This window comes from Acomys russatus, chromosome 27, assembly GCF_903995435.1.
Source record: "Acomys russatus chromosome 27, mAcoRus1.1, whole genome shotgun sequence".
Lineage (NCBI taxonomy): Eukaryota > Metazoa > Chordata > Mammalia > Rodentia > Muridae > Acomys > Acomys russatus.
In genome coordinates this window covers 56286595-56302753 of record NC_067163.1, presented here as the reverse complement: position 1 = coordinate 56302753, position 16159 = coordinate 56286595, and the positions used below count along the sequence as shown (strand labels likewise).

General features: G+C 52.9%; 1 protein-coding gene across 1 annotated transcript in view; it reads left to right on the top strand.

Annotated features, from left to right (window-relative positions):
* The window catches only part of Ncan (neurocan), a 28787-nt gene that overhangs the window by 1263 nt on the left and 11365 nt on the right, over positions 1-16159 (top strand). The window contains exons 2-8 of the mRNA XM_051169838.1: positions 2910-2989; positions 4413-4811; positions 7321-7495; positions 7601-7728; positions 8045-8338; positions 9732-10328; positions 11607-12815. Of these exons, the coding sequence (XP_051025795.1) occupies positions 2917-2989; positions 4413-4811; positions 7321-7495; positions 7601-7728; positions 8045-8338; positions 9732-10328; positions 11607-12815 (2875 nt within the window). The 5' untranslated portion in view covers positions 2910-2916. The remainder of the gene's footprint in view (positions 1-2909; positions 2990-4412; positions 4812-7320; positions 7496-7600; positions 7729-8044; positions 8339-9731; positions 10329-11606; positions 12816-16159) is intronic.

Below are 16159 nucleotides of genomic sequence, written 5' to 3'. Positions count from 1 at the left end.
TCTCCTGTGACTGATAGATAGAACTGCTGTCTTTTGTTACAAAACTGTGCTGGGGCCACATTACCAGTGGCCATGCATCGGTCACCAAGGCCACATGCATCCCAGTCTGTACATCCCAGGGCTGGTGTGGCAGCCCGTGGGAGGAGCCAGACCTGGTGGTTGATTCGTTAGGGGTTTCGGCAGACTGTGGGCGTCTTTGTGTAGAGGTCGCACAGCCTACCCAGTGAATGCCGGCATGGGTTCTCTTTGTTAATGTCCCTGGAAGTCTCTGTGTGTATCTCTCTTGGGGTGTGTCTTGTGAATAGGAAAAGGGGACCCAGAGCACGGAGGTGGCAAGGCTAAGCAGTCACCGTGGGAGCGGTGTGGCTGGGGTGGAGAGCCTCTGTTTGGCTTCCCTTTCCTTCACAGTGTTCCACATTTGTGCCTGTGTGCACAAATCCAGTGTGCCTCTCAGGGTGTGCAAGTGCAAGTGAGTGTACATGAATGTGTGTGGCTTTTGCCTGGGGCCAGAAATCCTTCTTGGGCTGATGTTCCCACACCAGAGGATGCAGACATAGGCATATCCTTACCCAGACACAGACAACAGATGCATACCCAGTCACACATCCAGTGACACTAAGATGACAAGTGCTCAACTCCAACTCAGTGAAGAGATGAGAGCTGGGGGTGGGGGTGGGGGCTGGGAGTGGGACAGGGACACAAACACACATAAGCTTGAGAATGCGCCTTCCCTCTCCTCTGCAGGCCCCTCCTCGCATACACATGAGGCTAATGCATCATTCATGAGGGGGCGGGCCCAGACCTCAGCCCAAATGCTGTCACTCACCTCTGGTGGCCCAGGGGAGGAAGTATTTTAAGAGAAGGATGTGGGCGTGCGAGGATGTGAGGGGAAGGGAAGGAGAAGGTGTTTGGGGAGGGAGGATGGTGAAGCTGGTATTGTGTCTGTCACTGTGGGCTACCTTAGGGTATTTTTAGGGTGTTCCTGCGGCTTTGTGTACACAGAACTGTTTTTAAAGGTGACGCATTACAAGTCTAGCTCCATCCCTTCCTGATAACTTCAGAGAGTTTGTGCTGAATGAGGCTCATTTTACAGGTAGGGAAACTGAGGCATAGGGTGCAGAGTTGCATGGTGGTAAATAGAATGTGACATGGATTCTTTTTATTGGGAGGGGGTGCTTTCCAGACAGGCTTTCCCTGTGTAGCCCTGGCTGTCCTGGAACTCACTCCGTAGGCCAAGCTGGCCTCAAACTCAGAGATCCAGCTACCTCTACCTCCTGGGCACTGGGATTAATGGCATGTGCCATCACACCCAACTGGATTATGTATGCATGTATGTATATATGTATGTATGTATGTATGTATGTATTTTTTGAGACTGGATCCCAGGTTGACTTTAAACTCAGAATGAAGTTCAGGGTGGCCTCAAACCCTGACCCTCCTGCCTCCATCTCCCAGGTGCTAAGATGACAGTATTTGGCCACCACATCCAGCTGAACTCAATTACGTGGAGAGGGGTGGGGAGAATGAGAGGATGAGAAGAACGTGTTTCCCAGCCTTGATCTCTCCTAAGATGGAGTAATCTCAGCCACTAGGATACCCTAGATGGGTTTAGAGTTCCCAGAAGAAATGAGGATGGCCTGGATTGCAGTTTAAGGCTGTAGACATGTATTTACAAGTTGGCAGCCTGTGCTCTGCTGTGCAACCCAAAGCAAAGGGTAAGCCCTCTCTGGGTGCTGAGGTTGGCCAGGATCTGAGCCACGAGTTACCCGTCGGAGTTCAGCACCAAGGACAGGTCCCGGCCGTCGTGTGCTTGGTGCTTGTAGGAACAGGGAGAAATGCTGAAAGGAGCTGAGCTCTCCAAGGCCTCTAGAGACCCCACCCACAAGGGCAGGTTTGCAGGCAGCCTCGGACCTCCCTCTCCTGTCCCTTTTGAGCCCCTGTAAGTCGCCTGAGTTGAGAGAGGGGCAAAGTTTTGTTGTCCTTGGGGAATGAGTGTATTTCAGGCACTCAATAATTGCCTACTGTATGGGATGGATGGGATGGCTCCAGGGCTGAGGAAGCTTCTGTAGGCTGAATGCAGTCAGATGGGAGAACTGGGTTTGGGGGGAAGGTCTGGGCACCCCCAAAAGGGCGAGGACCCACTGCTTCCCTTAGGACCTCCAAAGCTGATAGTGGAAGCTGACTTGAAAAATAGGATTTCAGACTGGGCAGTGTGAAGTTTAATGATAATATTAGCCACAGCTGAAATGTTCTTCAAGCCAAGTTGCTCAAAGCATTGTGTATAAGTTGACTCATCCATCCTAGTCAGCTGTTGTCCTCATCTGACCCACAAGGAAAGGGAGGCAGAGAGAAGCCAAGCTACTTGCTTAAAGTCACACAGCAAGGCAGGGGCAGAGAGCTTGCTTTGGGCTCAACCTGTATAGATTCTGTCTCCACCCTTCCAGGGCTGAGAAGTGAGATCACAGGTGTGAGCCTTCAGACCCAGCATGGAGGACCATGCAGGACCGCAGCCTGGGCCTCATCTGTGCTCCTTGGGTTTAGGGGTCAAAGGCTAGAACTAGGGCCCCCCCCAGAGGATTGTGGCAAGATCTGGGGACAGAACCCAAGGTCTACGTAAGCCTGGAAGGTGCTGGAGCCAGAACCCAGGGCCCCTTGTGAGCTCAGCAGATGTCCCACCACTAAGCCATACTTAGCCTCGATTCGATGCTTGGGGTCCCTGAAGCGAGATGCTCTGGGAACAAATCCTGCTTGGCCCCTGCTTCCTCTACTCTGTGACCTTCAGTGACATATGGTCTTTCTGAATTCTGGTTCCTAATTCTTCCTGGGGTTGTCTGGCTCCTCCATGTTGAATGTCTGGAGGGGGGGGCTTCTGCCATGACTCACCTTCTCTTCCTCTCCTTTGCTCCTAGCTCCAGTATGGGGGCCAAATCTGTGTGGGCCTCAGGCCTCCTGGTGCTGTGGCTGCTGCTGCTAGTGGCTGGGGATCAGGGTGAGTGGGGCTTACAGGGGGCGGGAGGGGGAGTCTTTCCACTCTCTAGTCATAGCCACAGGTCAGTGGGATGAGAAGAAGTTTTTTGTTTTGTTTTGTTTTGTTTTTTCCCCCATTCCAGAACCTTTTCCTGCTGGTCCTCCAGCTGGGTCTACAAAATAAAAACGAGAATAGCTGAAGCCAGTCTTTGAACAGTCAAAAGGGAACATGATACCTGAGAGGTTATTTTTAGCCATAACCAGCAGAGGCTGGAGGTTCCTGCCTCTCACTGAAATGATCTGAAAAAGAAAGGTGGGCGAGAGAGAGAGACACTAGCACAGGGGTTGATTAGTGATGTGTGACGCGGTGGAACAAGGGGAGGAAGATCTTTTTGCCTTCCCCGGAATCTCCCCAGTGGAGTCGAGATTTTATGAATTCCCTACTGAGTTTCCTGTGGCTGTAGGCAAGAATATTTATTTCTCTGATCTTCAGTTTGCCCGATGTCCCTAAAAGACGGCGAGACATTGCCACTGCAAATGGTTATGGGAGTTCAATGATTTGATTGTACTCAGGAGGCATAGTGGTGCACCCCTGTAACCCTAGCACTTGGGCAGAAGATCAGGGGCCCAGAAGTGCAAGGTCACCCTTGGCTATGTAGTTTGCTGCCAGCCTGTGCTACAGGAGATCCTGTCTAAAAAAAGAAAGAAAGAAAGAAAGAAAACAAACAAACAAACAAACAAACAAAAAAACGAATGGCCCACACTGTTCCCAGTGTCCACCTCTGGCTGAGCTTTTGAGGATCAGAGAAGGAAAGTGACTTTTCCAGGGCCACACAGCGAGCCAGTGATGATGACAGGCATCGTTCAGCCATAAAAGAAGCCTTTTCTGGGGCTGGAGAGATGGTTCAGTGGTTAAGAGCATCGCCTGTTCTTCCAAAGGACCCGAGTTCAATTCCCAGCACCCACATGGCAGCTCGCAACTGTCTGTAACTCCAAGATCTGATACCCCTACACCAATGCACATAAATTAAAATTAAATAAAGCTTTTCTTTTCTTTTTTTTTTTTTTTTAAAGAAAGAAGCCTTTGCAATTCACTGCTGAGTGAGGCAGGAGCGTGAAGGGTTCAGGCCTTGGTCACTCTGTAAAAATGTGCTAGCGAAGCTAGGTATGGTGGTGCATGCCTTTCATCCCAGCACCCGGGAGAGGCAGAGGCCAGAGGATCTCTGTGAGTTTGAGGCCAGCCTGGCCTAAGTAGTGAGTTCCAGGCCAACCAGGGCTACATAGTGAGACTTGGTCTCACAAAAAAGTGAAAAAAAAAAAAAAAAAAAGTGTTAGTGAAAAAAAGAAAAAGGAAAAAAAAAAAGATAGAAAAACCCACTAAAGCAAGAAATGTTGGTGTCCTGCTGGGCGCTGCCTCTGACTCAGGTCCTGCCTCTTCACCCCAGACACACAGGACACCACCACCACGGAAAAGGGACTTCGCATGCTCAAGTCGGGTCCCGGGCCCGTCCTTGCTGCCCTGGCAGAGCTGGTGGCTCTGCCCTGCCTCTTCACCCTGCAACCACGGCTAGGCACCCCGCGAGACATCCCTCGCATCAAGTGGACCAAGGTTCGGACTGCGTCAGGCCAGCGACAGGATTTGCCCATCTTGGTGGCCAAGGACAACGTGGTTCGTGTGGCCAAGGGCTGGCAGGGACGGGTGTCATTGCCTGCGTACCCCCGGCACAGAGCCAACGCTACGCTTCTGCTGGGGCCGCTGCGGGCCAGCGACTCGGGGCTGTACCGCTGCCAAGTGGTAAAGGGTATTGAGGATGAACAGGACCTGGTGACCCTGGAGGTAACGGGTGAGTTGGGGCAGGTAGTGGGCGTGGCCAGATATGAAAGGGGAAAGATCTAGGGTGAGTGCGGGGGAGAGTTGAGGCTGGGAGAAGGAGCTCAAGGAGCACATGGGGAGAGGCAAAGAAAGAAAGAGGAAGCTGTAAAGATAGGGTCTGAAGATGGAGAGCAAGGCTCTGGGACAGAAAGGGAATGATAAAGGGTGAACGGGGAGAGACCAAAAGTTAAAGGAAGAGGAACCACGGATGGACCGGAAGGGCTAGTGTGCAGGAAGGAGTAAGGAGATAGCAGGAAAAGAGTCAAGGAAAGAAGATGACCGGCCAAGAAAGATGGGGAGGAGTTAGTAAAATGATTGGCTGGAGAGACTAAGACAGAAGGGGAGGGGCTAAACGGTAGAGGAGGGACTAGGGCAAAAAGGGAGGGGCCAACCATGAAAGGGCCGGATAGTGAAATGAGCATTGTCGGACTGAAGGGAAGAATGGAATGAAAGGGGCTGGAATTGAAAAAGGAGGAGTTAGAATAAAAAGGGTGGGGCCAAGATGGAAATAACAAAAAAATAAGGCCAGGCCGCCAAGGGCTCAGTGGTTCAGAGGCTTGCTGCTCTTCCAGAGGAAGTGAGTTTGGCTCTCAGACTAGGTCAGGTGGCTCCAGGGGCTGTGTCAATTCTGCCTGCAGGCACTGCAATTGAAACACACACACACATATACACAACCACACACATATACTCACACACACACACACACACACACACACACTTACACATCAGTACACAGAGTTTAAAATGCAGTGATTTAGAACTGGAGAGAGATGCCTCAGAAGTTAAGGGGACTGGCTGCTCTTCCAGAGGACCATTCCCAGCACCAATATGGCAGCTCACAAACACATGTAATTCCAGTTCTAGGGGATCCAGCACCTTCTATTTACTTATGTTAGGTGTACATGTGCAGACATTCACATATATACATAAACTAAGCAAATAGCCAGGTGTGGTAGCGCATACCTATAATCCCAGCACTCAGTAGACAGAGGCAGGCCTATCTCTGTGCGTTCGAGGCCAGCCTGGTCTACAAAGTAATTTTCAAGACAGCCAGGGCTACACACAGAGAACCCCTGTCTCAAAAAACCAAAACAAAAAACAAAAAACAAAGCCAATGTACACAAAATAAAAATATTTTAAAGAAGAAATAAATCTTTAAAAATAACAAATCTTTAGCTGGGAACAGTGGCGCACACCTGTAATCCCAGCATTCTGGGAAGTAAAGGCAGGCAGATCTCTCTGAGTTCAAGGACAGCCTGGTCTACAGAGTGAGTCCAGGACAGCCACAGCTACACTGGAAAACCCTTGTCTCAGAAAAAAAAAAAAATATTTAAAAAATATTAAAGTGAGCCTATCTTTAATGTCAGTTAACACACCTTCAGGAGACACTATCTAAGTCTATCTGCTGGATCCTCTGCTAAATTCCACTGTAGTTTCTGTTTTCTTTCTTTCTTTTTAAAAAAGATTTATTTATTATTTATACAGTACTCATGGCAGAAGAGGGCCCAGATTGCATTATAGATGGTTATGAACCACCATGTGGTTACTGGGAATTGAACTCAGGACCTCTGGAAGAGCGGCCAGTGCTCTTAACCTCTGAGCCATATCTCCAGCCCCTAGTTTCTGTTTTTCTAACTGATTAAAAAGAAATGAGCTTTGGGGTGGGCGCTATGGTGGGGAACTGGGGAAGCAGAGGCAGATAGATGGGAGCTTTGTGAGTCTGGGCTAGCCTGGGCTACATATCGAGATCCTGTCTCAACAACAGAAATAAAGCCAAACAGTGGTGCACGCCTTTAATCCCAGAGGCAAGCTGATCTCTGAGTTGGAGGCCAGCCTAGCCCACCGAACAAGGTCTACAACAGCCAGAGCTACTCAGAGAAACTCTGTCTCAAAAAGCCAAACAAACTAACAAACAATAGCAGACAAGAGTTCTGGCTGAGAAGACGGGAGGAGCACAAGTGGAAAGAAAGTCATTCCTCACCACAGATGGAGCTGGAGGCCGCCTAGGCCACGCGAGTTCTCTCTTTGTGTGTATGTGTGCTTCATTGTTGTTTCTTTTGAGACAAAGTCTCTCTGTGTAGCTCTGGCTCACCTGGAACTCACTCAGTAGACCAGGTTGGCCTTAAGCTCACAGAGATCCGCCTGCCTCTGCCTTCCCAGTGCTGGGATTAAAAGCATGTGCCAAGCACACCCAATGAGACCCTGTCTTTAAAATAATCTGCTCCAAAGCTGGGCGTGGTGGTGCACTCCTTTAATCCCAGCACTCGGGAGGCAGAGGCAGGCGGATGTCTGTGAGTTCGAGGCCAGCCTGGTCTACAGAAAGAGTTCATGACAGCCAAGGCCACACAGGGAAACACTGTCTCGAAAACAAAACAAAACAAAAAGAAAAGAAAAAAGAAAAAAGGAATGTGCTCCAGGGAGGTCCTTTCTCCAAGATTCTGCACCAGCCTCTCTCAGGCCTCCTGTCTGTTACCCCACAGGTGTCGTGTTCCACTACCGGGCGGCCAGGGACCGCTATGCGTTGACCTTCGCTGAGGCTCAGGAGGCCTGTCGCCTGAGCTCTGCCACCATTGCCGCCCCACGACACCTGCAGGCTGCCTTCGAAGACGGCTTTGATAACTGCGACGCAGGCTGGCTCTCAGACCGCACGGTTCGGTGAGGGGGTGCGCAGGGGGCATGGGACTGGGGCTCACTCCCGGAGAAGGGGGCTTCCGGAGCACACCTCTAATCCGCACTCCCCTCGCGCACGCGCCCGGCCAGGTATCCCATCACCCAGTCGCGTCCTGGTTGCTATGGTGACCGCAGCAGCCTGCCCGGGGTTCGGAGCTATGGGAGACGGGACCCACAGGAACTCTACGACGTCTACTGTTTTGCTCGCGAGCTAGCGGGTAAGGCAAGACGCGGATAAGACCCCGTCGTCACCTGTCCTTGAGTGTAAGGTGCTGTCCCAGCCACCGTACTTCCCTAAGCCCACACGAATCTCTCCGGAAGTCTTAGTGCCTTAAGAAATGCACCTGGGACCTGGGCCACCTCTCCCTGAGTGTCAGGTATTTTTCCGGCCCCCAAGTCCTCCTAAGTCCCCTCAAAGCTCTATACAGCTAGAGCTATGACCTGGGCCATCCGTTTCCTGGGCTTCCCTATCCGCAGTTCCGAGCATCCCTCCTTCTCTTCCCCTTTCTGACCTCCACCCTGGCCCTCTCCCAGGTGAAGTCTTCTACGTGGGCCCTGCACGCCGACTGACCCTGGCGGGCGCGCGGGCGCAATGTCAGCGGCAGGGTGCAGAGCTGGCCTCAGTGGGGCAGTTGCACCTGGCCTGGCACGAGGGCCTGGACCAGTGCGACCCCGGCTGGCTGGCAGATGGCAGCGTGCGCTACCCGATCCAGACTCCGCGGCGGCGTTGCGGAGGCCCCGCCCCGGGTGTGCGCACAGTCTACCGCTTCGCCAACCGCACCGGCTTCCCGGCGCCCGGAGCACGCTTTGACGCCTACTGCTTCCGAGGTGCGTTAGGACTTGCTCCCGACCCCGACCCCGCCCCCCCCCCCGCCCCAGCGGGCCCTGCAGGCCACGCCCCAGAGCCATTGTCCTGGGCCACCCTTCGTGAGTGGGTGTCATCCGGACAAGTTCGCAGTCCAGGGTGTCTAACTAAGCTATTGCCTCCAGAAGGGGTCCCTACCTGACCACACACACCCGGACCAGTCTCTGCAGCGGCTCTTTGTGCGTTTGGATGTGTTCCCTTGAGACCGCAGGCCCACCAGGAAAGCTTGGTTATGGCCACACCCCATGTCACACACCCCCTGAAAGTGCGTAGCGAAAACCACGCCTCCATGGCAGTCAGGAGTGTGTGAAGGCCACATGCCCTGTAAGCGGGGTGGGGGGAGGTGGGGGGGATGGGGGGGATGGATGTCCCCTCCAGATCACGTCCTCAGCCAGGATCATTGGTGGAGGCCACATTCCAGGATCACTAATGGTGAACGTGCTTCGTGGGTGTTTCTTCTGTGGCCACGCATTTTGTTTTTGTTTTTGTTTTTTGTTTTGCGAGACAGGGTTTTTCTGTGTAGCTGTGCCTGTCCTGGACTCACTGCCTCTGCCTCCCTGAGTGTGTCACCTCTGTTTTTAAAAAGCCCACGGAGAGATGGGCAGAAACCTTGTGACAAGCCACTCCCTCTGGGGGAGTGTCCACCCTGAGAGGGACCTTTCCTTCAATATGGCCACTATTGGGCCACTCTTGTATCATGCAGCATTTGGAAGGCTGAGGTAGGAGACTCTCTGTAAGTCTGAAGCAAGCCTCGGCTACATATTGAGTCCGAGGTTAGCTTGGGCTACAGACAGAGACAGCACTAGTGGGCGGAGCTCTCTTTCCCGAGATGTCCTAAGCCTGGAAACCCACTCTAGCTGTTAGGCCCAGCCTGGTAGAGACGGAGCAGGAGGCCCTGCTGTGTGATCTCAGAGTTCCAACAATGAGCCAAGCTGTCTCAGGTGCATAGGTGGCCCACAGCCCCTGACCTTGACTATGGGCATTTTCTTTTTCTTTCTTTCTTTTTTCTTTTTTTGCTTTTTTGAGACAGAGTTTCTCTGTGTAGCCTTGACTATCCTGGACTCACTTACTCACTTTGTAGACCAGGCTGGCCTCGAACTCACAGCGATCCTCCTGCCTCTCCCTCCGAGTGCTGGGATTAAAGGTGTGCGCCACGGTGTGCGCCACCACTGCCCGGCTGACTATGGGCACTTTCTGTTGCAGCAGGAATGGTTCATGTTCTCTTCTCAGGCTGAGGAACCCACCCAGGGAGACAGAGAGATGCCCAGATGAAGCAGGCCAGCATGTGCATAGACGTACGTCATGCAGGACTTTCCCGGCATGCCTGTGCCAACACCTCTTCTGCTTTTTCTATAGCTCATCACCTTACACCACAACATGGAGACTCTGAGACTCCCTCTTCTGGAGATGAGGGGGAGATTGTGTCGGCAGAGGGGCCCCCAGCCCGAGAGCTAGAGACCAGCTTGGGGGAGCGGGAGGTGGCGGCACCCGACTTCCAGGAACCTCTTATGTCGTCCAGTGGAGAAGATGAACCTCTCGACCTGATGTGGACACTAGTGTCTCAGGCGACCCTTGGCTCCACTCCAGTGGTGCCCACGCTGGCTTCACAGTCCTCTTCTGCAGAGTGGCTGCTCACGGACGCCACGGGTTCCACAGGTGTCTCCAGCCCCAGTAGCATGGCAGTGAATAAGGAGGAGATGACACCCTCGGGCACAAAGGCAGCTCCCACTCCCACGACAAGGAGGGGCCGTTTCAAAGGGCTGAACGGTCGACATTTCCAACAACAGGGCCCAGATGGGCAGCTTGAGGCAACAGAGGCCAGTGCCCAGCCTCCCGCCCTGGAAGTTACTGTTGACCCCACGGGGCCTCCTGCAGCCACAGGGGCCTCAGGCAATGACCACAGCAGCAGTCCCTGGGCCATTCTGACCAACGAAGTGGATGTGCCAGGAGCAGGTCAGTGACCTGGGGAGAAAGGAAGAGGGGCGTGGCAAAGCCACACGCTATTCCAGCAGCTCCCTGACCTTGCCTATAGTCTTGCCTCCAAATCCCCATTTTGATTTTTGTATGCCCTGATGTGTGTGTGTGTATGTGTGTGTGTGTGTGTGTGTCTGTGTGTGAATGCATGTGACTGAGTATGTGTGTGTGCTTGTATGTGACTCAGTATGCACGTGTGTGTGCTTGCGTGTGACTGAGTGTGTGTGTGCTTGCATGTGACTGAGTGTGTGTGTGTGTCTGTGTGCTTGCATGTGACTGAGTGTGTATGTGTGTGTGTGCTTGCATGTGACTGAGTGTGTGTGTGTGCTTGCATACACACAAGCTGTAAGAGACCAGACTTTGACTTCAAGTGTCCTCCTTTTATGTCCCTCCATCTTAGGTTGTTTGTTTGTTTGTTTGTTTGTTTGTTTGTTTGTTTCTGAGACAGGGTTTCTCTATGTAGCCTTGGCTGTCCTGCATTCACTTTGTAGACCAGGCTGGCCTTGAACTCACATCGATCTGCCTGCCTCTGCCTCCTGAGTGCTGGGATTAAAGGCGGGCACCACGACGATGACTGCTCATCTTAGTTTTTGAGACATAGTTGCTCACTAAACCTGGTGCTCACTCTGGCTACTCTTCCCCGATCCCCGGTAAACCCTGGGCTGCTGCGCCCAGCTTTTGTGTGAGTGTGAGGATCTGAAAGCAGATCTTTATGCTTTCGCAGCAAACACTCCATGCCAGGCCCTGCACTTTGTGTTTTGAGACAGAGTCTCACTCTACACCTGAAGCTGGCTTGGAATTCATAGCAATCCTCCTGCTTCAGTCTCCCAAGCACTAAGGTGACATAAGGTGACAAATGTGTGCTGACACACATGTCTACGTTCCTGGTGCCCATGGAGGACATAGGAGGGTGTTGGGTCCCCTGGAACTGGAGTTACAGGCTCTGCGAGGTAGTGAGGATCGAACCTGGGTCTCCTGGAAGAGCAGCAAGTGCTCTTTACCACTGAGCCATCTTTCCAGCTCCAACACACTGGCTTTTACTGCTTGTTTGTTGGAGGGGGTGTTAAGAGAGCTTCTTGTGTATCCCAGGCTGGCCTCTAACTTCCATGTATCCAAGGATGACTTTGAACTCCAGATACCTCCTGACTGCATGGATACCAGGCTTGTCCGGCCGCACGTGACTAAAGAATCCCAAGTGTAGGATCATAGGCGTGTGCCACCAGGTCCTGCTAACTACAGTTCCTTTTGATGTCACAGGTTCTCCTGGCAACAGGAGTCCCCCAGAGTCCCGGAAGTGGTCCCAGTCTTTGCTCTCACCCAGCATTCCAAGCACCGACAGTACCCCTGGCATGGAACAAGGGGCAGTTGAGGCCTTCAGCACCAAATCAACCATCCACTACGTGCCCTGGTCACCCTCGGAGCCCGCTGCTCCTCCCTCCAGTCCCTTCGAGGCCCTAAGTGCTGTCTCCCACGAGGCACCCCGTGACGACAGCTCCCCAGACTTCCCCATTGTGGCCATGCTTCGTGCCCCCAAACTGTGGCTTGTGCCACACTCCACACTCATCCCCAGTGTCACCCCCGTTCCGCCCTCCCCAGCTTCTCCACTCCCCTCCTGGGGCCCGGAAGAAGAAGATGGGGATGTCACCACTGCCAGGCCTGTCAGCCTTGAGCCCCCATCTCAGACCACTATGGCTACCCCAGTCAAAGCCAGCCACGGATCTGCTGCTGCAGATTCTAGAGAGATTGGGGAGATCAGCCCCATCCAGGCTACAAAGCACTCCAGCTCTGGCCCATGGGTGTCCTTGGACTCCAGTAATGTGACAATGAATCATGCCCCCTCTGGTGCTGGCATCCTAGGGACTGAGTCTGGGGATTTAGACTTACCAGGGACTCCCACATCTGGCGGTGAGACCACTGTGGACAAGGTGCTGGCCACCTGGCTACCGCTGCCCAGCCAAGGACTGAACACTGGCTCCCAGTCCACACCCTTGGGAGGCTATGGAGTCACCGTGAGTGTGGAACCTACAGTGGCTTTGGAGGGAGACACCACTGAGGGCCCTATGGAGGCCATCATGGAGCTGGTCCCCAGCGTTGCTGCTGCCACTTGGGGGTCTGAACCCAAAAGTTCCATTTCTAGCACCCATGTGGCTGTGACCAGGCCTGCTGCTCAGACCACGCCCACACTGACCTCTGCAAGCTCCCAAGGCCACCCAGAGCCAGAGGGTCAGATGGTGGCCCAAGGGTCACCGGGACCTCTCAGCAGTCTGCCTTTGCATCCCTGGTCATCCCCGGCCTCCAGCATGGACGAAGTGGCCTCGGTTTCCTCAGGGGAGCCCACAGGGCTGTGGGAAGCCCCCAGCACCCTGATACCTGTGTCCCTGGGCTCGGATGAGTCAGACCTGAATGTTGTGGCTGGGAGTCCAGGCTTGGAGGGCTTCTGGGAAGAGGTGGCCAGCGGGCAGCAGGGTAAGTTCTGGGTTCTCCGTCTGTCCTAGTGTGGCTGGGATATGGGTCCTGGTGGCTGAGGGTTCCCTGAGCAGAGGAAATGCCCTAGGAGGGCTAGGGTTTTCTAAAAAGGATGATGCTGGAGGTCAGAGGTCAGAGGTCAGGAGGCACATTCCATTGGCCTTCCTGTGTTGTGCTGCTGTTTGGAAAGGGTTTCTTTGTGTTGCCTTGGCTGTCCTGGAGCTTGCTCTGTGGACCAGGCTGACCTTGAACTCACAGAGAACCACCTGCCTGTACCTCCTGATTGCTGGGTTTAAAAGCATACAGCACCTTGCCTGGCTAACATTGGGCACTTCCTACACTCTGTGCATGTGGTCATGGACCAAACCATGGGCCACGTGAGGCGTCCAGGGATTGGATTTGGGGAAGTTCTGTTTCAAATGTGCAAATCACTTTGAGAGGGACAGTGTGATGCAGGGGGCTGGCCTTAAATGATTTTGTTGTCTAAGGAGACAGCTGGATCTGGTTGCATCCCAGGGAGAGAAGGATGGACAGACAGATGGATGGACAGGACATAGTTGAAGGAGTATCTAAGATGAACAGGAACCAGCCCTGGACTGGCTTGGTCATGGACTCAGCAGGGGCTGGAGCTGTGGAGAGAGCAGTGGATGGGAGCAGGCTCAGTGGTCGCTGTGTAACCCAGGACGGTCTTAATCAAGATTTCTTTATTTATTATGTATACAATATCCTGCCTGCAAGCCAGAAGAGGACACTAGATCTCATCATAGATGGTTGTGAGCCACCATGTGGTTGCTGGGAATTGAACTCAGGACCTTTGGAAGAGCAGTCAGTGCTCTTAACCTCTGAGCCATCTCTACAGCCCCCCATGCCTGGTGTCTTAGTCACTGTTGTATTGCCGTGAAGAGACACCATGACCAAAAAACTCATATAAAATAAACATTTAATTGGGGCTGGCTTACAGTGTCCATGGTTTAATCCACTGTCATCACAGCGGGAAGCATGCAGCATGCGTTCTGGAGCAGTAGCTGAGCGCCACAGCCTGATATACACACAGAGGAGAGAGAGCTGGGCCTGGAAGGGGCTCTGTAAAACCTCACCGGGTGCACCTCCAGGAACACACTTCCTCCCATAAGGCCACACCTACTAATCTTTCTAATTCTTTCAAAGGGCTCCACAGCCCCAGTCACTAAACAGTTAAATATATGAGCCTGTGGGGGCCATTCTTATTCAAACCACCACACCTGACTTTTTTTTTTTTAATGCATTGATTCATTTGTATTTATTTACGTGCGTGCAGGTGCATGTGCATATGTGTGCAGGTGCACATATGAACACATGCATGTACAGTCCATAGGGGCCTATCCTCAGGTACTGTCCACCTTGGGTTTTCTTTGTTTGTTTGGTTTGGGGTTTGGTTGTTTTTTTTTTATTTTTTTGAGACAGCATTTCTCTGTGTAGCCTTGACTGTCCTGGAGCTCACTCTGTAGATCAGGCTGGCCTCAAACTCACAGCGATCCTCCTGCCTCTGTCTCCCAAGTGCTGGGATTAAAGGCGTGTGCCACCATGCCTGGCCTCCCTTTGTTTATTTCTTAATCACCTTCAGTGTGTGTGTGTGTGTGTGTGTGTGTGTGTGTGTGTGTGGCACGGGGTTTCCTCTTTCTACCCGTGGGTCCCAGGAATCAACCTCGGGTCACCAGGGCTGGCGTTTGGCGTCTTCACCTGCTGAGCATCCTGCCAGCTCTCCATCTCTAACTTTGGAGGCGGGGTATCTTACTAGCCGGAACTTGCCGATCAAACTAGATTGGCTAGTCAGTGAGCTGCGGGGATCCCTCTGTCCCCACCTCGCCAGAGCTAGGACTACAGGTACAACTTATGAGGGGTTTGCCTGCGTGTATGTGCATGGCGTGTGTGCCTAGTGTCTGCATGTGTGCTGAGCCTGCTGGGAAGCAAACTTCTAAAACAGTGTTCTTAGCTGTTGAACTCTCTCCAGCCCCTACCTTTTAGCCAAGGTCTCACCATGTAGCTCTGGCTGGTCTGGCACTTGCTATGTTGATTAATCGGGCTGGCCTCTAATTTATACAGAAATCTATCCATCACTGCCTTCCCAGTGCCTGGATTAAAGGCGTGTGCCACCATGCCAAGCTACACCCAGCTGTTTTGAAGTGGGTGAGCCATTTCTGCAGAGCACCCTCCTTCTGTAGCCCAGGCTAGCCCAGAGATCTCACCAACCCCTCTGCCTCAGTCTCCTGAGTGTTCCCCTGCCCAGCCAGGTTGACTCAACTTTGTAAGGTCTCGTGGGACAACTTCTTGGTATGGTTCTCGATTACTCATGGGGAGACTGAGGCAAAGGGACATCTGAGCACTTCCTGCAGCGTGGCTGGATGGACATAGGACAGAACAACAAACAAACAAACAAACAAACAAAAAACAGAGCTTGTGAGTCAGGCTTGGTGCATGCCTGTCATCCCAGCTCTGGAGAGGTAAAGGCTGGGAGTCAGAGTTCAAAGTCAGCCTCAGCTAAGCAGTGAGTTCAAGGACAGCGCGGACTGCTACATGAGACTGTAGAGGGGAGGAAAAGAGGAAAGGAATGAAGGGAAGAGTGGAAGAGGGAGGCAGAAAGGAGGGAATAAACAGAAAGAAAGGAGGAGGGGGGGGAGGAAGAGGAGCCTCCATCTTGGGCACCAGCCTGTAAGACGCTGAGTGCAGGACGTATGGTGCACATGACGGTGGCCCAGACTGTCAGAGGAGGCCCTGAGGAGCTGGGTCCCCCAAAGTGCCGACATCTGGAGGAGAGACAGGAGGATCTGCAGCCTGGGTGGGGGACCCTGGGTGGCAGAAGGTGACTGTGGTTGGGAGGAGTGGCGAGACACCCACAGCACAAATGCTAATAAAACCAAAAATACCCTAGCTTGGCTGAGTCAGTGCCAGCCGTGGGCAGGTGTCGTGGCGGGGCCACCCGGTGGCTGTCAGGCGTTGCGTGTCACCCTCTGCCCCAGACATGCTTGCACAGGCATATCACACAGACCAGACCCCGCTGCCTCCCAGTGTCACAGTTCCAGGGACAGATGTCTCAGCCACTGCAGGACAGCCAGCTGCCCCCACTGTTCAGTTAGCCAGTGATGACCATGTGCCTGCTGTGTTCTGCACCTGGAAAGCTGACGTTCCACAACTACACTCTCTGCGTGGTCAAACTGACACGTGGCTCATAGGGCTGCGTGCTTTGTCTCATTTTAATTAATTTAAGAGTGAATGAGGTTTGCACCTGCCATATGGAATGTCACTGTTCTCGGGAGAGATAGAGACCAAAAAAAAAAAAAAGCCACTAAGTACAAACAGGAGCCTGG